At 41.4% G+C, this 25,225-nt stretch overlaps 2 protein-coding genes across 2 annotated transcripts in view; one reads left to right on the plus strand and one right to left on the minus strand.

The window, feature by feature from the left end:
* Window positions 1-79: 79 nt before the first annotated feature.
* LOC142369188 (protein mono-ADP-ribosyltransferase PARP14-like) lies at window positions 80-22,549 on the plus strand. The gene is made up of 15 exons (XM_075451448.1): window positions 80-325; window positions 420-544; window positions 8,863-10,158; window positions 11,173-11,364; window positions 11,454-11,690; window positions 11,810-12,034; window positions 14,130-14,184; window positions 14,272-14,418; window positions 16,187-16,249; window positions 16,327-16,503; window positions 16,593-16,772; window positions 18,293-18,889; window positions 19,575-19,708; window positions 20,674-20,857; window positions 21,826-22,549. Exons 1-15 carry the CDS (start codon window positions 154-156, stop codon window positions 22,110-22,112), a joined length of 4,071 nt encoding a protein of 1,356 aa, XP_075307563.1. The 5' UTR covers window positions 80-153; the 3' UTR covers window positions 22,113-22,549.
* Window positions 22,550-23,858: 1,309 nt separating this feature from the next.
* The window catches only part of f13a1b (coagulation factor XIII, A1 polypeptide b), a 21,191-nt gene continuing 19,824 nt past the window's right edge, over window positions 23,859-25,225 (minus strand). The window contains exon 15 of the mRNA XM_075451003.1: window positions 23,859-24,793. Coding sequence (XP_075307118.1) covers window positions 24,652-24,793 — 142 coding nt within the window. The 3' untranslated portion in view covers window positions 23,859-24,651. The remainder of the gene's footprint in view (window positions 24,794-25,225) is intronic.

Genomic DNA, 25,225 nt, shown 5'->3' on the forward strand with positions numbered 1-25,225 from the left:
TCCACATTCCCTCTGTGTTAGTGCCTGGGTGTGTCTCGAAGCTGAATATGTAATATGGGATTGAACAATAAGCGATTGAAAGTGAAACTTAGATTTCAGAGTGAACGTGTCCCTGAGGAAGGCCGGGTGCTTTAGTTTAGAGCTGTCGGTAAAATGGATGAATACCAGCATCTGTTGTTTTTTGAGGCCAAAGATCTGACAGACAGAGAAGAGGAGAAGATTTGGAAATACTTTCAGAGAAAAAGAGACTCTGGGGGAGGCGAGTGCGCAATGATTGAAAACGTCGGAGGCGACAGATATAAAATACGTTTCAGGGAAAAAGAGGGTAAGCGGTGACGTTTAGTTTTTAAAATGTGAATACTTGAGCAGTATTCATTTGAACTGAGGATTTCTCGTGTTTTTTGGTGTTTTTTTTATAGACCAGGAAAGGGTTTTGCAGAGAAAATTTCACTCCATTTGTCTTCCTGACGGAGAACGATGTCTGATCGTCAGCCGAACCAATTCACCACAGACCCAGGATCAGCCGTTAACGAGCCAATCACAGGTGAGCTTCAGCGGTTATCGAGCCAATCACAGGTGAGCTTCTGCCGTTAACGAGCCAATCACAGGGGAGCTTCAGTTCCCCCTTCAACCATCGGCAGCTGCTTGATTGATTCCGGTAAAAAGCAGCTCCACTGTCACCTGTCAGACCGGTATCACGGTGGGCCTATTAAATCTAACTTAAAGGGATAGTTCGCCTCTTTTGACATGAAGCTGTATGACATCCCATATTAGCAATAACATTTATTAAATTTGACTTACCCCCTGCTCCGTCCTGTGAGCAGAGTTCCAGCCTCGTTTTGGTGTTGATGAAGGTAGTCCGGCTAGTTGGCTGGGGTTTAAAAAATAAAGCGTTTTGCTTCTCAAAACAATATGCGTTCTAAAGAGTAATACATTTGTATCACAAAATCGTTCTCCAGGAAAAAGTCAGACCTCACAATTGCTTGGTGCTATTTTCTCTCCCTTCGTATCACTGCCTGCTGCCGCCTGCCGACAGCCGCACCTGTTACGGTGTTTGCTGCTCGGTCTCCACAGCACGCAGTGATACGAAGGGAGAGAATATAGAGCCAAGCGATTGTGAGGTCTGACTTTTTCCTGGAGAACGATTTTGTGATGCAAATGTATTACTCTGTTGAACGCATATTGTTTTGAGAAGCAAAACACTTTATTTTTTAAACCCCAGCCAACTAGCCGGACTACCTTCATCAACGTCAAAACGAGGCTGGAACTCGGCTCACAGTACGCAGCAGGGGGTACGTCAAATTTAATAAATGATATTGCTAATATGGGATGTCATACAGCTTCATGTCAAAAGAGGCGAACTATCCCTTTAAAAGATTGAAATGTTTCCAGGTGGGCGGGTCGGCCTCTCTTTGGGCGGCACGTGGCTGCAGGGTGTGTTGTTTCTCTCGCTCTTCCCGACAGAAACCCGCTTTAGTGCCATAAGGAAGTACCTTACAGTAATTATATAACCTTTGATTGATTAAAATAGAATCTGAGGTAGTTTCTAATGTTTTCTGAACAACTAATAAAAATGATGAACATTTTACATAAATAAATTATTTTCTATTCAGTCGGGATTTTTAGCTGTTTCTTGGTACATTCTTTCTGTAATCATAATTTGTTTTCATTTTAGTGATTTATTATCTGGTTTATCTGTTTGTACTAGTTTTTTTTATCTAATTTTACTTCTCTTTATGGTCAGATTATACACTTTTATGATTTAAGAAGAGCACACTTTGGCCTTTCTTTTATCCTCCCTACTCTTTAGTCTCTTGTGTTGAGTTTTTGCTTGATTGTTTTTAAATCAGAACACAGTTTATTCGTGCTTTGGGCTTGGTGGGGGGGTTATATCTAGGTTGTAGAATAAGGTGGGGTGGGGATTTAAAGCATTTTTATTTTTTAAATGGCTCTTTTGATGTTTTTTCTGCAAGGATATTTAATTTCAATAATATAGTTGACTTAAAAACAGAAGAAATTCTCAAAAGTGAGGTGTTTTACTCTCAAACTAGGGCTGGGCAACGATTAACATTTTTAATCTAATTAATCACATGATTTCCCTGATTAATCACGATTAATCGCATTTGTATGCAAAATCCAAAAATGAATCCAAAAGTAGCGTATAGCTTTTAGCATTTAGCTTTATTTTAAATGTGCTGCCATATGAATGAAAGTGCCATAACATTTGTTGTGCAAACACACTTTTAACATCAGCATCTTTCTGTAGTTTTTATGTAGAAGCCTCGCTCCACTGTTTGTTTCCTTGAATGACTTGCTGCTATCAGTTGTGTGTTTTGCCTTGAAGTGATATTTTAGACTGGAACTACTACGCTGAGAAGACAATTCAACTTGGCAGTGTTTACAGATGACTTTGGTTCTGTCGACTCCGCCGTCTGGAAGAACTTTAAAATGAAAATGGCCGAGTAAAAGCTCCGTACCCTTCTCCATGTTTGGTGGATCCGCCGATTACTTTCTATTAGCAAATACTTTCTTTTCCGGTTCCGCAGCAGACAGCAACAGACTTTTACAAAATAAAAGCCTGTGAGCAACAGACTTTTACAATAATAAAATAAATAATAAAACAGGGGTGGTCCGTGGCGTAGTGGGTTGAGCAGGCGCCCCATGTACAGAGGCTATAGTCCCAGGGGCGTAGCACCAAATTTGGGGCCCCAGGAACAACCACTACCATGGACCCCGCCCCCCGCTATTGCATTGCTTGATACCTTAGCAAATATTGCACATGCACATTCTTTTGTTGTTTCATTTATTTACTCATAGCAACAGAAAAGGCATTACAACATTGAAGTGGGGATTCCTCTGAGCTTGTTTACAAAAAAAAGAGAAATGCAGTCTGATTTCTACACTCATGAAAAGAACTGAACTGCAGAAATGAACATGGAAAAACGCAAAACAGGCTTTCACAAGTTGTAGGGAAAGTTGTAATTTATATTCCACTAAATGCCCACTGACGAGTCTTTTTTGTGGCAAAATCACGGATGAGGTGCTTGAAGTCCAGCTGTCTTGCCAATTGACTTTCAATGGAGAGAAGGGCAAGGCTGTTTAATCTATCCTGGCTCATTGTTGACCTTAAATAATTTTTCACCAGCTTCATCTTGCTGAATGCTCTCTCACCACCAGCAACAGTAACAGGCAGCGTACAGAAGATCCTTAATGCAGTGCATATCTCACCAAAAATGCTTTGTAGCTGCAGGTCATATATTGAATTAAGGAGTTGAAGAGGGAGCAGATTTGGAGGAAATGTGGCCTCATATACTGCATGCAAGTGCAGCATCTCATTTTCAAATTCACCCGAGAGGTCTTTTGGGTAAATACTTGCCAGAGCTCTGCTTGTCAGTTTGATTTTTTCTTCTGACATGTGCCCAAATTTCAGAAGAGGTGCAAAAGATTCACAAATAGTGGCTGTGGTCTGAAACCTTGCACTTAAATCGCTTATGATGCTGTCAATTGCGACATGAAACACATTGTTTCTGAAAAGCACCTCAGCACTAGTTTGATGCTCTTCATCCCTTGACTCATCAGGCATTAGTTTACGTCTCCTTTTACGCCTCTCTTCTATCTTAAATTGGGCTGGGATTTCCATGGCTTGGGCTACTGAGGAGGCTTCTGAAAGAAGTGAGTCCCATTCATTCCGGATGTCTTGGACTTCCTCCTGCAGGGCCTTGATGTTTGCTGCCTCAGTAGCCAAGGAAATATTCCCTGCCTGAAGGATCAGGTTGCGACGTTCTATGCACTGTAGAACCTTGACCCACACAGTGAGGAGGACTATTGCGTCAAAGGACTTAAAATATTTGGATAGGCCAGTTGCCTCAGACCTGGCTTCACTGGTGAGGCTGCATGTGTCTAAAACACACTCTAGGGCATCCAGAATGGATGGCAAGTGATTGGCCACAACTTTCACAGCAGCTATTCGAGATCCCCATCGAGTGTCTGACAAACGATGAAGCGAACACCCGGTTTTCCCCTTCAGGATTGCCCATCTTTCTGGACTAGCACTGAAGAAATTGTACAACCTGTTTATGGTGCCAAAACATGTTGCAACCTCATTTGACGATTCTGCTGCATGCACGCCTACTAAGTTGAGGGTATGTGATGCACAGGGGGAGTATGTTGCAAATGGATTTTCTTTGAGTATTTCTGCTTGGACGCCTTTGAATTTCCCTGACATATTTGCTGCATTGTCGTAACCCTGACCTCTGCAGTCCTCCAGTGGTATACCACACTCTTGCAGCACACCCTGTATCATGTCTGAGATGTCCTTTCCTGTCTTCTTGTAGAAATCTTTAAACTGGCAAAATCTCTCAAATATTTTCCAACTTTCGGCATCTTTGTAAACGTACCTCAGTAAAAGGACATTCTGCTCTGTATGCGAGATGTCTGGTGTTGAGTCACATTTTAAAGAGTAGTAAATTGCTGCTTGTCTTTCATCCATTATGGTTTTCAGTACTCTTTTACCACAGACATCAATGAATTCATTCTGTGTCTCAGGACTCAGATAATGTGTTAATCTTGGCCCTTCTTTCTTTTGCCTTAATTTCTGCAAGTGCTCTTCCAAAATTGGATCATAACGTGCCAGCAACTCTATAGTGCCTAGGAAGTTCCCGTTGTGTACATCATCTAGATGCGTGGTTTTGCCCCTAAATGGAAGGTTTCTTGATGCTAAATGAAGGGTCACATCCAAAAGCCTCTCGAGAATCATTGTATTCTTTTCGATTTCTGCCTGTATTTGTTTCTGTATGTGACTGTCAACTCCTGTTCCAGACAACAATGCATTCTGAAGGCTTTTCCACTTCAAATAGCATTCCTTATGAGGCAAGGATGTTTCATGTTCTGGCAATCTTGTGTACATTGCTCTCCAAATAAATTGAGACATTTTCATACCATCCTTACTGAGAGCGCTCTTAGATGGCCTTTTTAACTCAAGAGAAAAGAGAAGGCATGGAATGCAATGCAGAGCGTTGGCGCTTTCACTACAGATAAGCCAATCTCTTCTGATTTTCTCTCTGCCATTGGCCGACTTCGCAAATTGGAGGTAAGACGGAAATGGTTTCCCTTCCTTATCCTTTGCAGTAATTATATTACTACCTTCTTTGCTTGCCAATCTATGTACTATTGTTTCTCTGTCTTCATTAGTTAAATTCTCTGGCCATAATGCTGGATCCTCTGGCAATGGCACACACTCCTTAGTGGTGTCCTGACCACCTCCTGATATGTCATCATCCTTCTTGCCTTCCTCAGAATAGCCCTCTATGCTTTCCTCTCCTTCACTTGAATCATCCCCATCTTCCATCACATCTTTATCTACCTCCTGGACCTCTACAACCACAAAGCATACAGATATATGCATGCAATCTATTTGATATGACAGAACAGACATTGTTTTTTTTAAATTATAAAATGTCCTAGTCTTTCACATTACCAGTTTTATAATGAAATGTATCATATTTATAGATGTTAAAATCACTTCATCACTAGGTATAAATAAATATCATTCATATTTGTTTAGAATCTATAATCTTGTTTTAGCAGTGTTTCTCAACCTTTTTAAGTCAAGGCACCCAGAAATGTAGGCCTGCTTAAGATTACATTAGCTAAAATAGGCTCACCTTCTCTCAAGTTGACACCACTTGCAGCTGCTGCGGCATCATCACATTCTGTGACATTTTCTGAAACTGAGTGGGATTCATTTTACAAATTAGCTTTGCTAACATTTGGACAAATATTTGAACCAACATCGACCCTATGTTAGGCTTTTGTGACACTTGTATACTGCCCTATAAAGCAAAAAGGCAGTAAATACCCAGAGTGCAGAACTGAGAAAAAGGACTTTAAAGTTATCCTGTCGTCCATCCTAAGCTGTTGTAGGTAGATTAATGGACATGTGTCAGTTTTGTTACTTTATATTAGCTTATTCTTTGTGTATATTAATCCTCATTATTGATTTGATGTTTTACCCTTTTTTGCAGTTACTGTGTTCTTGCTTCGTATAACTTCCCAAAACTGTGGCACCATACCAAGGAAAAAGGCAGTAACTGTAGATTCTTCAAAAACTATTTGGTTATAACTTGGGCTCTTGGTGTGTTAGATACACTATATCTGTATCTGTATTTGTACATTGCAAAATAATTTAAACCATATGCATGATTCTCACTATGCATGGTTCCCCGGAGTTCCCCTTTAACTTTGTAGCAATATATAGGCAAGTTAGGCTAACTCCAGTTCAACAGAGCAAAACAAAATAATTTTGTCTTAGTTTTTTTAAGGCTTTTCAAACTCTTTTGATGATAACTAAGATGAAAAAGTTGATGATTTTATGTGGTACAGTATATGTTTCAGTAGGCTAATAAATACAAAGTAGTGAATGAAATTAATAGATGCGACACATATTTCAAATTAGTAAATATTTAATAATAATTTGAGACAACTAAGACAACTGCAGATGGAAATTAGCTCCTGAGCTCAATCTGGCATATTTACAACAAATTATTTTCCCCACTTCCATCACAAATACACTAATAAATGAAAAACTCTACAAGAATCTTTGGATTAGGAAATCGGAATAGGAATAATAATAATTCAGTGGAGGCCACTGTTTGAGTAAGCTACAAACTGAGATCATTTATAAGTGGTGTTGTTTTCTATAACTGCTCCAAGAAAGCTTAATCAACCCTAAAACATCTAATAACAGCTGTATTGGGATACACGACATCGTTCACCACTAGAATAGATGATGCTTTGTGACTTCATGCTAACAAGCTAACTTAGCTAACTTCTGTAAATAGCGGACATATTCTTCAAACAGCGGCTAAACAAAGAGTGTTTTAAGTTGAAGCGGACATGTGTCACGTTAAAGAACAGCTGTTACACCGACTGCTTTGTTTATTGGCAATATATTCCTGCCGGACAACGCCATGAATGATTATGAATAAAATGAAAATGCCGTTCATGTAATTAGACGAAGAGACAGATAACGCTCTTGGCTGCTTGAATTTTGTGGGATAACTTTATACATGCCTTTCGTCTTTAAATATTTTACCACCGCTGGTTGGATTAAAACTGTGTGATGTGAACGACAAATCGATGACATGGCATTGACGATGATGTGAAGTTACAGAGGATAAAGTTACAGCTAAGAGCAGGGAGGCCCGGGAGCCGGTAAGTAAACGCTAGAAGCTGTATTACAGCTGTATGACAGCTGACAGGTGTTTATATTGTGATTGCTCATTTCTAAATGCTGAATGTCACTGTTACTTATCATAGTCCGGGTACTTTCTTTTCAAGGCCAGTTCAACCATCATATTTCCCCTGGCTTGTGCCATTTAATACAAATGTGTGTGAAGTTAGAAACGTAAATTTGCCGGTAGAATGTCAAAACAGTCGCGTGAGGATGGGAAGCCCGCGAAATCGGCCACAGCTGTCTGTGTTCACCATGGTAACAGTAACTTCACTGTGCGGCAACAGGGGTGTTTTTACGTGAAGTAAAACAAAGCATAAGTACAGTAACTGACATGAAACAAAGCAAGAATACAGTAATGGATGTTACTGTATTCTTGCTTTGTTTCACCAGGGCTTTTTGCAGTTACTGTACAACCAAACGACTACCATTTTTCTCCAAAACGACACACATTTGAGATAAGATCTTTTGTCACATAACGAAGGATGCCTTGAATGTCATGAAAATGATAACTCATTTTCGTCCAAAAATGCAGTTACTGCCTTTTTGCTTTGTAGGGCAGTATAGGCTAATAGTTATTATGAAAATAAATACATTTAAGACAAATATGGCTTCTATATCACAATTATGTGGTAGCCAACAAAATGAGAGATTATTTTTTTAATTATTTGACTTCGGCTGCTATCACAGTGGTATGCAACGAAATGGGAATGGGATAATCAGTTACTGTAGGCTGTAATTTTGACATTTGGGCTCACCTTTCTTGGTAAAGAAATCAGTCAACAGTTGCTTTCCTTCATTTTGTTTCCTCTGTCTCTCTTGCCTTTCTTTTCTTTTCTGAAAACCTGATTTTTTTTGGATGACATCTTTGCATTTAATGCCTAATAATGAAGTGAGTGAAATTGATTGCGCATGTACAATCAAAAGTTCGCCAGAGGGCGGACTAAACCAATGCGCACTGATAATGGGGGTGTCTGATATAGATTATAGCCTATTTGCAGGCTGGGATATACATTTCAACAGATATATTTCCAGATAACATCGGATTTGCATAAATTACCAACATATATTAACATTATTTAAAAAATAATTTTTAAAAAACGTAAGAAGAAAATTTCCCTTGGGGGCCCTCCCAGGGGCCCCCCCTGTAGGCTGGACCCTGTGAATCAGTCTGACTTTTCCCCCCTGTTCGACGCCGCTGTATAGTCCTCACTGCAGCTGGCCCCGGTTCGAGTCCCGCATTGGACGGCCCTGTGCTGCGTGTTGTTCCCCCTCTCTCTGAACTTTCCTATTCATTAAAGGCACAAAAGCCCCAAAAAATATATCTAAAACATTTTTTTTTTATTAAAAAAAGAATAAATAAATAAAACTGCGTCAATGCGCAATAGAATATTTAATCGGCGTTAAATAATTAACGAGTTAACGCGCCCAGCCCTATCTAAAAGACAAGGCAAGGCAAGGCATCTTTATTTATATAGCCCATTTCATACCACGGGCAACTCAATGTGCAGTTGCCTGTGGTATGAAATGTTGTTGTTTTGTTAAAACAACAAAAACACTATCAATCTCTGTTGTCTCAGAATTGGGCTGGACTCATGATCCACATTGATGTTCATTCTTTTTCTTTTTAGATATGGATTAAAGAAGACACTAAAAGTCTTGAGAAGAATGTCAATCTTGACATCTTCCTCCTGTACTACCTGCGAGACAACCCTAAAGCATTCAAAGTGTTAGAAAAGCAGCTCTCCTCAATCGGCTGCAATGTGCACTTGGATTTCGATGAAGAGGAGGCAGTGGTGAGGGGAGACATGGAGAAGGGGCCTGGAGGAGCTGTTGGTGCTGCAGAAAAGTGGGAGCAGCAGGTGGATCGGATCTTCATGGGCCTGACCGAGCGCTACCTCTGCCATCACGTGTTTGAGCCGAGTCGTGTCAGAAAGGTGATGCAGGACCGCTCCTTTGTGTCGGATGATGTCAGAGTGTACACAGAGAGCGGCTACGCTGTGGTGGTGGGAGAGGTGGAAGCTGTGAAGGAGAAGACCGCGATGCTGGAAGAGAGCGTCCCAATCCGCAGGGAGCTTCCAGTCATGGAGAAGCAGTTCAAACTGGTGGAAGAAGTGTTCAATCGAGAAATGTTTGTTCATTGTCCAGAAGTCAAAGTCATCAGAGGCGCTGACGGGATCGTCTTGGAGGGACCTGACGAGGAAGTGAAGGCAGCAGCTGAGAAGCTTGATGAACTGATCAAGAAGATAAAAGAAAAGAGAGTCCAGCTTCCAAAAGACTTGTTAACCTTCATGACAACCAGCGGAGCCGTCTCCAAGTACCAGGCCCGCTTCCAGCAGACCTTCAGAAACCCCGTTTCCCTGGACGTGGGCTCGGACCTGGTGCTGTCCAGTCTGTCCCCTGCAGGTCTGGAGGAGGCTGAGGCAGCGGTGCTGAGAGAGCTGAGTGTGGCCGATGAACCGCTGCAGGGCGCCGCAGCTGCACCTCCAGATCTGAGCCCAGTGAAAGAGATCCTGATCAGAGCCAAGAACCAGGCAAACCGGGAGGAGTTCAGAGTGGACTTCAGCTTTACTCCAGCAGCCGGTGGAGGTCCGGTGACCAAAGTGCAGCTGGTGGGCTTTACTGAACATGTGAACAGGCTCAGAGAACTTCTCCATGACTACCAGATGAATCAGGCTTCAGCTCAAGAAGTGCTGAACCTGTCGCATCCTGAGCTGGTTGACTGCTTTGATCAACTCTTAGAGATGATCGGCATGAAGCAGACCAACGTGACCTTGAGAGCTTCTCATCTTCCACAGCCATGTGTGCTTGTGTCTGGTCCCCGTTGTCATGTTCAGCAGACCCATCGGGCCCTGATGTCGGCTCTCGCCGGTCTGACGTCTGACACTTTGGCTCTAGACGGACCAGGAGCTCTGCGCTACTTCCAGGTAGGGTGTGTATTGGCAAGAATCTGGTGACACGATACAGGGGCAACGATACGATATATCGCGATATATTGCGATACTGTAGGAACAACGATATATTGAGTTTCTTAGAACAACTGTAACAACAAAGGGATCTTTTCCATCCAATCCCCATTCAGTCACAGCCTCATTCAGTAACGCTGCTATGTGTTTCCCTGGTGACTGTCACTCATGGCTCAGGTTTACAGTACATGGGACTTGAGGTTCATCTATGTGATGTGCTGTAAGAGTTACATACGATTCAGTGGCCCTCGAAGTCCAAGCGTCGCATGTCAAAGTGAGTCTTCTCTTGACTTCTCTGTCCGTGATGTGTTGTCGGAAAGGGACGGTGTAACGGGGCTCCGGTGTTGTCATCATATTACGGAATCTCTCATTCTCCACAACACTCAGGGGGCGCATGTCTTTACAAATAAAAGACAGTACTGACTGTGTTATCTTGGTTGAGGTCGCTGGTATTTTTGAAAAGTTAACATCTTGAATAGTTCTTTGAGCAGGATCCACTCGTTTCACGTTAGCCTGTAATGCTACATTGTCGTGGTGTCTCGCCACATGTGCTCGCAAATTTGTAGTATTGCCCGAGTACTCGACTCTGGCATTGCAGAGTTTGCACACCGCATGGCTCTTGTAGTCGTAACTGCCTTCCTTTGTTTTGGACCCAAAATATGCCCAAACATCAGCTTTAAAAGCTGCTGGAGCCTCTCGTCCTCAGCCATCGCGGGTGAACTCTTATATGTATTTGTGAGAACTGATCTCGCAGGATTTCATTGTTCCTTTTGGTGCGGAGGACATAATGACTGCTGCCAACTAGAGGCCGGAGGTTTAATTGCAACACAAAAATGAACAAACAACGTGAATATTTGCATGTTAATTGTTAATAAAAAAAATCGATACAGTGTCGTTGAATATCAATACGGTATCGTCAAATAAAATATCGCGATATTTAAGTGTATCGATATTTTCTTACACCCCTACTTCCAGGGTGACGGTAAGGTGAGCAAGGCACTGGTTGAGAGTTCCTGTCAGGTCCTTATCAGGGAGCAGCAAGACATTTCCTCTCGAGATGCGACAGCCAGACCAAGAAGCATCAGCAGCATCACACCCAGACCCTCTGCTGACATATCCAACAAAATCAACCTAAAGATCAAGCTTAGCAGTTTAGAAGATGAGCAGGTTTGATGGGTTCTTATTACCTTCTACTTCTCAGAATCCACAGAACAGCAGCACAGTACAGATACTCATTTTCAACCATTCTTTCACAGATGAATGTTTTAGTAGCTCCCATGCTGAACAAGCAGCTGACTTCTACAAAAGTCTGTACAAGTCTGCTGAGGAAAGGAGGCAACGCGGTCCAGTCAAAGTTTGACTCCATGGCAGTGAACCGCACCCTCGGCCCTGGTGATGTTCTGCAGGTTGATGGGCCTCCATCTCTGGGCTGCTCGAAGATCTTCTTCATAGAGTGTTCACCTTGGGATGGTTTCAGAGGAAACAGTGTGCAGGTGAGGAGGAAAACTTTCAAAGATTGCACTGTTTCTGCTCTTACTGAAGCAGTTATGAGAAGAGTGACTAATTTAGCTTGGTAAGTAAGCTTTGAAAACGCGTCACTTCTGTCTCATAGGCTCTGGGTAAGGGGCTGAAGACGTGTTTGGACCTCTGTGTCCAGCAGGGCTTCAGTTCAGTGTCCATACCAGTTATCGGACCTGGAGTTGTCTTAAGATACCCCCTGACTGAAGCCATTCAGGTGCTGGAGGAGACCATTCGCCAGTTTGGACTATCTCCATCCTTTGGGTGTCTCTCCACCATCCACATCGTCATTAAACCTGGTTATCCTGACTCTGAGGAGGTAACGGTTAACACCTCTTATAACTGGTCCACATAACTTAAAGGGGAAGTTTTTTTTTTTTTAAACCTGGACCTTATTTCTGGCATAAAAAACGTTAATGTACTCACCGATAACAGTTTGGTGAAAGTCGGAAGATATTTAGATCACTGGAGATCAGCGTATATCCATATAACGGGAGAGAACAGGACAGAGACAACACAGCCTCTAAATAAGGCTTTATCTGTCTTTGTTTCACCAATACTTTAAGACCAATGAATGAATGAACGCGTACTATTGCACTGTTAGCTCAGAGCTGCCGTGTTGTTGTTATCGGGGGGCTTATAGGGGGCTTTCTACATCCGGGTCACTTGGGATAAAGTCATCGACGTTCACCGCTGCAGCATCAGCTTATTCACTCCGTGCTCTGTGACGGTTGGCTAACTTCACATGGAGTTTGCTGCTGCTAGTTTTGTGCAACATGGCAGGTTATTTATCAGATTTTGACGACGTGGACGACGACTTTGAGTACAATGGACGTCCTTACCGGAGTGAGCCAGAGTATATGGATGAGGAGCTCCTGGAAAGGAGGATGGCCGGAGAACAACAGACCGCTGCATGTCCTCGAATCGATGCTGACTGGTGGTGTTCTTGTGAACGATGTTATCCCAAGTGACCCGGGTGTGGAAAGCCCCCGATAGTCCCCAATAACAACAACACTGCAGCTCTAAGCCAGGCACGTCACCAGACACTTTTTACCGGGGCACGTGCAAATTCAAATTCATTAGGAAATTGAAACAGGAAAACTTCCTTTTGATATTTTTAAAGACTGAAAAGGTTAAACAAGCTGGAATGCATGCAGAGAGTAAATCGTGTTTTGTTCTTTGTTTTTTTCATGTTGCTCTAACAGAGAATGAGGAGCAGAGTGTTGTAGGAGAAGGAATTGAAAAGCTAAATGGCTGAACTCAAAAGTGTTTTTATTTGCTTAGATAGCCTATAGCTCTGTTAAACCTGTTGAGGTTCATGCAAATTTGAATAAATGTTCTTATACATTCAGTGCAGGCTCATTTTGCCTGTTCTGTTTACACTGCCTTATATTCCTGTCTTTGTGCTCATGTAACTGCATGAAGTTACATGATTAAGTGTCTGCTCATCCTGAGAACAGATTTTTTTGTAATTTGTTATGTTTATTTGGATCTGCTTATCAGAAGTTGTCAGAAGTTTCCAAACTTTTGTTGTTCCCTCTTTAAGCCAATGTGGGAAGTAGGACGTTATAGAATAAAATGTACCGTAAAATGTCAATAGATCCACTTACAACTCATAAGTTTGTGAGATCTTAAAGGCTCTAACAGATGTTCCTTTGTTAAAAAAAAGCTTTAAATTGAATATTTAGTTTATTTCATTCATCAAAAGTTAAAACAAAACAAACAAAAAAAGAAACAATAATGCAAATGCTGAATGAAAGGGGGCAGACAGAAGCGAACTTATGTTGTCTACCCCGTTTTCAATAATCATTTTACATATATCAGCTAATTCTGAAGTAAATAACCAATAACGAAGCTGAAGATGAAAACAGGATGGCTTCTACACCTTAAACATTATAACTGAGGAGCAAACAAAAGGCTTGGCCCCTGATTTAGATATAATTAAAGAGTCTGGATAGATAAAAAAAGAGCAGCGCATGCACGATGTATCCAGAAAGCTACAAACCCAGGCTCATTTTGTTTACAGTAAGGCAGTGTTGGTGGTGGGGTTCTGGCTGGGGCATGTGCCCCTGTACAGCTGTATGCACAGCAACGTCCCTGCTCTAAGCTAACAGTGCAACAGTACGCGTTCATTCATTCATTGGTCTTAAAGTATTGGTGAAATAAAGACAGATAATGCCTTATTTAGAGGCTGTATTGTCTCTGCCCTGTTCTCTCCCGTTATATGGATATACGCTGATCTCCAGTGATCTAAATATCTTCCGAAGGACGCTGACTTTCACCAAACTGTTATCGGTGAGTAGAAGAACGTATTTTAAGCCAGAAATAAGGTCCAGGTTTAAAAAAAAAACAAAAACTTCCCCTTTAAGGATGCATATTCTTTTGTATTTAATGCTCACATTTTTTATTTACAGTGCTACAACAAAGCCTACAAACACCTCAGCTCAAACCTGAACCAGGGAGGCCGAGGTGAACCACACAGCTGCTCAGGCCACATTTATTACCGGAGGGGAATTTAAAGGCTGTTTCTACTTATTGTGGTGTTCTTTCTCTCAGGGATCTTCAGCCCCCTCACCAGTGACGTTGATGACATCACCATTGCAATTGGGGGCGGGGTTAAACTACATGTGGTTTTTGGTGACATCACCAATGAGACAACAGCTGCTTTGGTGAATTCAACCAACTTCAAAGATTTTCACAAGGGTAAGGATGTGAAAAACGTCAAGAACGTGTCATTTTAAAGACGTTTGTAACATTAGCTGTGTACATGAAGGCAATGCCAGCCAGTAGTGTTCAGTAATCATCTACACTTCCTTGCAATTCAACTGAAATAATCAGTGTTTAACCTAATTAATTAGGTGGTTCTCTCTTTAGACTGAGCGACAATAAAGGTCAACGTCCTCTTGGCACAGAATAGAAAGCAGGGATAAGGGAAAAGCACAGTTCATTGGACAGAACCAAGCAAATCTAGGTAGTTTGCATAAAATGCAAAGCAGAAGCTTTCATGCACTGTGGCAGGATGGAAGGCGAACCAGTGAAGGGAATGGATGAGTCATGTGACTCGAAGCTGTGAGAAGAACCGAGGACCTCTAGTGGATGGCTGTGGTGTGACGTTAGGAAGGTGTAAAACTTTAGCTTGTAGTGTAGCGTTATTACGGAAGTCCAGAGCGGACGTGGTACGTGTAAACTTTTTTTTGATGGTTTTCTCGAGATAACGAGTTAATTTACCGATGGTTCTCGAGATCATGAGATGACTGATTCTTTTCTTGAATGATCATGATCAGTTTCTCAGTGTTCTTAAAGCCTTTCCAAGAACGGACTCAAGCTGAAAATGTCAGATTTTGGAGAACCCGACATAGATCAACGCATCAGGTTTTTACTTCTGTCGACGTCTAACAGGCTGAAACTGCAATTTGTTTGTCTTGTAGAGATAACTTTCATATCGGCCCGCATCATTTAAAGAGACGGCCGGCTCGACTGCAGCTCAACAGGCGTTTACACCTCAGTCATCCTGCTGATATAGTCGACTTCATCAGTGACCAGCTGAGGGGGACCACGCCGTCTCCATGGTTACCGAATGATGCACGAGAGGTTCCGTGATCGTTTTCTTGAGATAACGAGATAAATAACTCGTTAACTCGAGAAAATGCTCGTCACACCAGCGGGATTTGCTTTGTGCATTTTCACAAGCAGAATTGTTACACAAACGCTCCACGTTCCATTCCTGATTCATAGGCTACTTTATACAGTTTACAATGAAAGGGGGTAAAAATGGGTAAAAACCTTTGCCAGAAATACATATAAACACATATAAACAGCTCGGACTGCGGAGGAAAAGTGGCCTCGAAAACCATCGGTAAATTAACTCGTTATCTCGAGAAAACCATCAAAAAAAGTTCATACGTACCACATCCGCTCTGGGCTTCCATAAGTTATTGTTATTAAATGTAGCTGAAATAGCTCAGTCAAGGCTGATTGTTTGCGATCGCTCCACAAACTCTTGTCTCCAGCAGAATGAGTTTTAAATGATTCAGTTTAGTCTGATCAGTGTGTGATTAAACCTCGTTTTGTTTGGCTAAAAAGATTTATTTGTGACTCTTACAGGATGAAGGCAAGCTCTAAGCTGCTGAACAAAGATGGTTAACAGAGTAAACACACATATGATCTGCTTGAAGGGAAGCTGTTATGTTCCTGTCAAGCTTTATCTTTTTAAGATTTACCCTCTGACGATAGATAGGTCCCAAAAGTCCTTATTTGTCTAATCCTGACTCTTTTCTGAAACAAGCTGTCTCTTCAAAGCCCCCCCTCCCTAAAAGCCCACTTTATCCTGATTGGTCAGTTTCTGAAAAGCACGAGTGCTTGTGATGGATATTTTGTGATCTAAAACTAGAAGTCGAATCAGTCTGAAGCCAGATGCTTTGGGCCTAAGTCTTGGTCTTTGTATGTGATGAATGCATTTTCTACCTCCCAGATGGCGTCTGCAAAGATATCTTGACCAAAGCTGGACCAGAGGTGGAGGCTGAACTGAAAGCAGGTAAGATGGGAGGACCGGCGAGACACAGTCGAGCAACGCTCAGCCTCTTAAACCTGTTTCCTGTGATTTTTGTCCAGCAAACGTGAGCCGAGGAGAAATTTTCATATCCCAGCCTGGATCGTTTCCCTGCGAAGCCATTTTCCACGTGTATGGAGAAAAAGACGCAGGCGTCATTGAGGAGCTCGTATGCAAGATTATTGACTATTGTGAAAACTTTGGATTTAACTCTGTCGCAATTCCTGCCATCTGTGCCGGTAAGCCTGCTTTAAAGCATCCTCCTCCTGAGTTTGTTCTCCACCGGAAACCAAAACTTACATCGACCTCGATCCCAAACTGTGTGCAGGATCTGCTGGGATGGACCCTGGTGTCGTGGCAGGTTCCATCCTTCGAAGCATCAAAGCTGAAGCTGCGTCCATCCCTCTATCGAGCCTCACTGACATCCGCCTGGTCCTGATTAAGATCAACGTCTTCTTGGCTTTTAAAGAGGAGGCGACGCAGATGTTTCCCACAGTAATCCGCAGAGGTGAGCGTCTTTCTCACACATTTCCTTCTTGTGTGGTTTTTAACAAATTCTGTATTTCTTTTTTTACATATTTTAAGAACATTTCAAATGATTAGTTTGACTTAAGGTTAGTTCGACCGTCAGAAATCTGGGAGTGACCTTTGACCTTTGACCTTTGATCTGAGGTTGGACAAACAAATTAACAATGTCGTCAGGACCATTTTTTTTTCCAGTTGCTTCTCCTGGCCAAAGTTAAAATGTTTTTAAGTCGTCATGACCTTGAGAAAGCCATCCATGCCCTGATAAGTTCAAGGTCAGACTATTGCAATGCGCTTCATGTTGGCGTCTCCCAGTGTTCTCTCAGCCGCCTTCAGCTGGTGCAGAACGCTGCTGCCCGTCTTTAGCTGCCCAAACACACTCAATTTACTTAAGCAACCAAATGAAAACTAGAAAAATAAAAGAAGACAACCAGGAAAAAAAAAGGAAATAAATCCATACAACTTGAAATGATAGAAGGGGGAAAATTCCACCAATGCTGAAGGTCATGTATATGTCCAAGTCTACTCATTATCAAGGGGTTTTTTGTAAGGAGTCATAATAATCAAGAAAGGGCCTCCATACCTTGAGTAATGATTGGGAAGATCCTTTTGTTGCTTCCATTTGAAAAGAATCAAGCGTCTTGCAAGGAGTGTAGTGAAAGCTATGACAACATAGGCTTTAGTCGGTAGGGCAGCTCTAGATTCCTCAGATGTTACACCAAAGAGGGCACAAATCGGGTCGGGATCTAATCGGGTTCGAAACATCTCACTGAGAGCTTTAAAAATACTTGTCCAAAAGGTAGAAAGGTTCGGACATAGCCAGAACATGTGCATTAAATCTGCAGGTTGACCCCTACATCGGGGGCATAATGGGTCAAGGTTCGAATAAATCTTTGCCAACCTAGCCTTGGTAAAGTGAACTCTGTGTACGACTTTCAGTTGGATTAGGCCGTGTTTAGCAGATATAGATGATGTATGTATCAGATTTAAGACGGACTTCCACTGATCATCTCTGAAAACTACTCCCAAGGTCAGAATCCCAGGCCATCCTTAAGTAAATGTTTGTTTTTAAAGCTCTTAACGGCCTCGCCCCATCGTATTTATCTGAGCTTTTAACAGTCCTGGTAGAGCTCTGAGGTCAACAGATCAGTTTCTGCTGGAAGTGTCCAGGTCAGAATACAAACCCTGGGGTGACCGAGCCTTTTCCCAAAGCTGCCCCCAGGCTCTGGAATAAGCCCCCCGTCCAGCTGCGTCTTATTTCTGACCTGGGCCTCTTCAAATCTGGGCTAAAAACCTGCTTATTTAGGATTGCTTTAATACCCAGGAGTATGAAGACAGTTTTATCTTATTTGATTTTGTTGTATTTTATTGCTTTCACTGTTCTTTTATTGTTTTTACTTATTCTTCTCTTTATCTATTACCTGCTGTAAAGCACATTGGTACACCGTGAGGATCGCCTGTAAAGGTCTGTATAAATAAAATACATTTACATTTATCTTCCAGTGTCAGTTCCTCAGTTGGTTCAGGTACCACCACTGCCCCAACGAGCTGTGAGAGCAGATGTAAACAGTCAGCGGTCCACCTTCCTCTTCCTGGGTCTCTGTAAAGCGGATGTTGATGGCGCCATGGAGAAGCTTAGGAATCTGTACAAGGCGCAGTGTTCCACTCAGACCCTGAGAAAAGAAGATCTGGAGAGCCTCACTCAAGGCGACGTGAGTGATTTGAAACAGATGGTGGAGTCTGAGGGTCTGTACATGCAAAAGGACCAGTCCGGCAACTTAACTGTGACTGGGTTAAAAGACGGGGTGGGCCGGGTGATCATGAAGATTAATGCGTCCCTGATCGGCAACCTGGGGAGGGAGGTGAGAGCCAGGGAGGAGGAGGATTTATACAACCGTGTGGCGTGGTGCATCCTGGGAAAGGACGGCGACTGGAAGAGACTGCCCAAACGAGACAATCACAAGTTGGAAAAGAGAGATTTAGCTGGAGGAATCGTGGACGCGCAGGGCGTCTGGTGGCACGTGGATCTCCAGACGATGCAGGCCACGAGACAATTATCGGGAGAGTCAACTCAACTGAAACGACTGGAGAACCTGTCAGGTGAGAGTTCTGAGCCGGCTGCAGAGAGGCTATCTGAATTCCACAGTTCTTGTGGCTCTTTAGCAGAGATGGGGACTCGAGTCACTGTGACTTGGACTCGAGTCGACTCGAGTTGCTGTTTTGATGACTTGTGACTTGACAAAAAATAAAAGACTTGAGACTCGACTCGGACTTGGAAGTTAAAGACTCGGCACTTGACTTGATTTGAGACACGATGACTTGAATGACTTGAGTGTTAAGCATCTAGCATAACTTCAAACTTTGTTCGTCATTTGAAGATCCATTCTGACCAGTAAGTGCTAGTCAAATTAGCTAATATTATCCTGTTAGCCTAGTCGGTAGTTAGCTAACGTTAGCTTGATATGATACGGGGTGGACAGGTTGGACACATTGGCCAATGATGTTTACTGACAGTTACTTATATCTTGTCTTTTCACTTTGTTAAGATCAGATTCTGCAGGTAAAATTACAATAATAAGGTGACTTGACTTTGACTTTGGCTTCACTTGACCAAGAAAAAATTACTTTTGACTTGAAAGCTAAGACTTGAGACTTACTTGAGGCTTGCACATGTGTGACTTGGTCCCATCTCTGCTCTTTAGCATTAAATTGTGGAACAAACATACTGTATGTTCTGTCCTGCATGAGACCTCGTTGCCTTACGCACTCACTGGATATTTTTCAGACTTCATCCTTCCTCTGTACTGGGACAAGATGTCTTCCAGTGAGTTCATGAAGGTTTCACTGCAGCCTCGATCTGCAGAGTATCTGACCATTAACAAGGCTTTTAATCTAACTGTTCACAGGACAATAATAAAGGTTGGTGGATGTTTCTCTTTCTGTTTACACTACCTTATATTCCTGTCTTTGTGCTCATGTAACTGCATGAAGTTACACGGTTAAGTGTCTACAAGCTAATCCTGAGAACAGATTTTTTTGTAATTTGTTATGTTTATTTCAATCTGCTTATCAGAAGTTTCCAAACGTTTGTTGTTCCCTCTTTAAGCCAATGTGGCAAGTAGAACATTATAGAATAAAATGTACTGTAATATGTTAATAGATCCACTTACAACTGGTTTAATCATACGTTTGTGAGCTCAAAGGCTCTAACAGATTTTCCTTTGTCAAAAAAAAAGCTGCAAATTGAATATTTAGTTTAGTTTATTTGTTTATTTCATTCATCAAAAGTTAAAACAAAAGAAACAAAAAAAGAAACAATAATGCAAATGCTGAACGAAAGGGGGCAGAAAGAAGCGAACTTATGTTGTCTACCCCGTTTTCAATAATCATTTCACATATATCAGCTAATTCTGAAGCAAATAACCAATAACGAAGCTGAAGATGAAAACAGGATGGCTTCTACACCTAAAACATTATAACTGAGGTGCAAACAAAAGGCCTGGCCCCTGATTTAGACATAATTAAAGAGTCTGGGTAGATAAAAAAGAGCAGTGCATGCACGATGTATCCAGAAACCTGCAAACCCAGAAGTCTATAACAGGAATTTAAAGACTCTTAGCTGGTTCATTTACAAATTATGATGCTTTTTATTTTAAGTTTAAGTTTAAGTTTAAGTTTTATTTAGCACCTAAAACATAGTGTGCATAGACTTTACCTTTGAGCCTGTTTCCTTTTTAACCAAAAAAAGAACAAATAAACAAGAAATGATATGATAATTATATGTCATGTTTAGCTTAGCTGAATGCTGTGCACAGATTTAATACAACCTTATAGGGAACATTCAACAGTTTGCTGTATTTTTGGGCTCGGTCTCTCCTGTCTAGATTGAGCGTTTGCAGAACGTTCATCTGCGTCGGGCCTACGAGGCACAGAAGAAGCAAATATCTGATAAGAACGCGCAGGAGAGAGCAGGAGCGGGTGAAAAGCTTCTGTACCACGGCACAACTCAGGACAACTGCGACTCCATCATGAAAACTGGATTCAACAGAAGCTTCGCGGGGCAAAATGGTAACAAAACGATGCATCTTTGTGTTTAACCGAATCAAATGACTTCTTTTCACCTCCTATTAGAGCAAAAGAACTGTCAGAAAAATGGCTTTTTTTAGGAATTTAGATTAAATAAAGGCACGTATTGTTTATTGGAATCAGCTTGTTATGAGGGCGTTGCTTACACTCGATTCTGGCATTTTTGATAGATTCATATTGAGGTTTTGAGATAAATTTCTGAAGGAGAAAGAACATCGATAATCTGAAATACAGTTAAAAGTTTGATCTGTATCAGGGCTGGGCGAGTTAACTCGTTATTATCACGTTAACTCGTTAATTATTTAACGCCGATAAATATTTTGTTGCGCATTAACGCAGGTTTTATTATTTATTTTATTATGGTAAAAGTCTGTTGCTCACAGGCTTTTATTTTGTAAAAGTCTGTTGCTCAGGCTTTTATTTTGTAAAAGTCTGTTTCTGTCTGCTGTGGAACCGGAAAAGAAAGTAATCGGCGGATCCACCAAACATGGAGAAGGGTACGGAACTTTTACTCGGCCATTTTCATTTTAAAGTTCTTCCAGACGGCGGAGTCGACAGAACCAAAGTCATCTGTAAACACTGCCAAGTTGAATTGTCTTCTCAGCGTAGTAGTTCCAGTCTAAAATATCACTTAAAGGCAAAACACACAACTGATAGCAGCAAGTCATTCAAGGAAACAGACAGTGGAGCGAGGCTTCTACATAAAAACTAGAGAAAGATGCTGATGTTAAAAGTGTGTTTGCACAACAAATGTTATGGCACTTTCATTCATATGGCAGCACATTTAAAATAAAACTAAATGCGAAAAGCTATACACTACTTTTGGATTCATTTTTGGATTTTGCGTACAAATGCGATTAATCGTGATTAATCAGGGAAATCCTGTGATTAATCAGATTAAACATTTTAATCGTTGCCCAGTCCTAATCTGTATTCTTTCTGGCTCTCAGCAACATCATTTGGTCGTGGAACCTACTTTGCTGTTAACGCCAGCTACTCAGCCAAACCCACTTACTCGAGGCCAGCCGCTGATGGCTCTCAGCTGATGTTTGTGGCCCGAGTTCTGACCGGCGTCTACACTCAGGGCAGCAGCGACATGGTGGTGCCTCCGTCTCGCAGCAGCCAGCAGCTCCACGACCGTTTCGATAGCGTGGTGGATAGAATGGACGACCCCGGCATGTATGTTGTGTTCCACGATAGCCAAGCTTACCCAGACTACCTCATCACCTTCAAGTAAAAGCTGGGAAAAGCTATGTTTTTTTTGTGTTTTTTTCTGTGAATACAAAGGTAGAAAATACAGAAATGATTAAGAATTACATAAAAGATGTAAATAAAATGGATGTATTAAATGTAAATGTTTACACGGAGGATCTGAAAATTACTGATTTAACTCAATGTCAAGAAAGCTTTGTGTCTGTCTGAGTACCAGTAATTCCTCTACGGGACGTTTATATGATGCACTTTTAAGAATATATAATATGTATATTTATTTTTGAACTTTTTTGAACTGTTTACGAATGTGTTTTGCACCAAGATGAATTATATTGGATTTTAGATTTGTTTTAAGACAAAACAAACAACAACTCAGATATGCTTTAGGATAGGATACACTGTAAGGTCTGAATAAAGCAGAAATAAATACGAGTTTTTATGCCATGTCACTGAAAAATACACACAGCCAAACATGAATTACATTTTGAAAGCATAAGTAAAATTATCTGCTCTCTACTCGGATCTCGAACCAGTTCAAACGAAGGGACAAACTGAACCAAACTCACACTGGTTGTAATATTTCTGTCACTTTCCGTCTAAAATAGAAATGTTCCTAAACTGTCACATAGTTGGCGTGTCATGCAAAGTGAGGAGGCTACCTGGAGGCAGGAGAGTGTCAGCCTGGCTCTGATGAACTGGTGTAGCTTTATGTCCATTTATGTGTCCGTTGTGTCAGGGAAACCTTTGTAAAACTACAAGATAAAAATAAGGTGGGTGTTGGTGGTGATCCTCAACACTCCATCACTGTGGCTCTGCACAAAATGAATCTTATCAAACATCCACTGATGGTAGTTACTCCTGTAACTTTAGCTCTCCAGTGCAGTTTGGTGTGCTCCTACAGTCAGTTCAAGACCATTAAGTTTTACTGTTCAGTCCACAAAACATAAATGTGATTGTTCTAAACATAGGAAGGTTTGTTAGCTACTTGTCAAATGCACGATTGGCTAGCTCTAGGCTAAAGGGGCTGTTAAATGGGACGTGTAGGGTGTTTCAATCCAGTTCTGAACCCATTCTTGAGTATGTGTTGTGTGGATGTTGAGTGTGTCGTCCTTCTGCTTTGCATTGAAATTATAACACATATACAGCTTGGTGTAGCACCGTGATAACACTTTAGCGCGTCCAATTGGAGGGAATTTGGAAGCTCTCAAGAAATCAGTCACCTCGGATACATTTCCAAACATTCTGTTGTATGAACTGCCTGAAATTAATCTTATTTTTATCAGTCTTAGTGCAACCCTCCCCAAAATGCTGTCAAAATGTTTCCTAATCTCAGCCTGAATGGACCTGAAAGTGGTTTCTGTGCAGGTGCAGCTCCTGAATGAGTCTAAACCCTCTGAATTCTTGTCTTGGCCCGAGGATATTATGAATCTGCATCCTCTCAGCTGCCGCTCGTCTCCTCCTTTTCATACTTCTCTACACCCTACCTCCGTGGTTTAGGAGACAGTTGGCTTTTATTTTCCTTTAATACTACTCCAATCAGTCAGGATTTCAGATCCATTAAAGTAATACTAAACAGGAAACTGTTTAACAGTCTAAATCGAGTCTTTACTATTCAGTAAAACAGGCAACTATTGTCTAACACATGCAAATCTCTGAATTTGCTTTACACAGGCTTAACATGTCAAAGACGATGTTTCTAATCAGTAAAACAGCTGCAGGACTTCTAAATATCACACACATCACTGCACAGTGTAAGAAACACGCCACAAACGTCTGGTGGTAATCTTTTATTTGATGTTTTCATTTATTGAGAAAATATGAGAGAAGAGGTGGAAGAAACACTTAAATCTATAAAGAAGCCATTAATATGTGGGAATATATCTTATCTATCATTTAAGTGCCAAGTTGATGATTAATATTTTTTGTAATTCATATTGAAAATGTGGGATCAAACGTGTCTGATCCAGTCTAACTTTTGGCTCGTTGTTTTGTTTTATGGCACATTACCTAATACTTGTCTCACGAGTACAAAGAGCCTTGTTCAGAAAAGATTCTGTTAACTTATAACTTTATAACTTGTCTGACCTGGCGCAAACAGAAATGGTATTATTCTCAGATAATTGGACTTGAGTCTGTTGGAGGAATAATGAAAAGTTCTAACATGTTGGAGCATAAAGCAGGGCTGGAAGTTTGATCCTTTTATGGCAATGCTGCCCTCTAGTGGCCAAATATTGATCAATGAAGCTTTAAAATTAAGCAATTTTTGTGCCAAAAATCAAATGAAATGGTCAAATTGTCAATTGATTTTTAGTAGATCCCCTCCCTCTTACAATTATTGAATCATCTCGCAGTTGTACTGCTTAATACTGTCTTATAAATCAGAATAAACTGGCTATTTTTATAAGTATTGCCAGTGCAGTGTTTTAAAATAACCACCATTATTATCAGAGATGCTGAAGCTATACCTGCCGTAAACCTACAGCTACATGTTGACATTATAAGTCCATCTTTGGGCTGAGTATATAAGTGAAGCTGAATGATGTTGGGTGATCTTATGGCGATCCTCATGGCTTGATGGTGATTGACGCCTGGCCTTGGACCTGCCTGAGGGCGGCACAGTCCAGGGTGGCGTACACCCGGGTTTTGCCGTCCCTGTGCGGGGTGAACAGCTCGGTCCAGATCAGGGAGGAGCCACCTGGGATCAAACTGAACGCAGCAGGGGTTCACTTAGGTATTTTTTCAAAGATGAACATGTATATAATGCAAGTTCATATATCCATTAGGGCTGGGTAACGATTCAAATTTTTAATCTAATTAATCACATGATTTCCCTGATTAATCACGATTAATCGCATTTGTACACAGAATCCAAAAATTAATTGAAAAGTAGTGTATAGCTTTTAGCATTTAGTTTTATTTTAAATGTGCTGCCATATGAATGAAAGTGCCATAACATTTGTTGTGCAAACACACTTTTAACATCAGCATCTTTCTGTAGTTTTTATGTAGAAGCCTCGCTCCACTGTCTGTTTCCTTGAATGACTTGCTGCTATCAGTTGTGTGTTTTGCCTTTAAGTGATATTTTAGACTGGAACTACTACGCTGAGAAGACAATTCAACTTGGCAGTGTTTACAGAT

Source organism: Odontesthes bonariensis, chromosome 19 (assembly GCF_027942865.1).
Source record: "Odontesthes bonariensis isolate fOdoBon6 chromosome 19, fOdoBon6.hap1, whole genome shotgun sequence".
Taxonomy (NCBI): Eukaryota; Metazoa; Chordata; class Actinopteri; order Atheriniformes; family Atherinopsidae; genus Odontesthes; species Odontesthes bonariensis.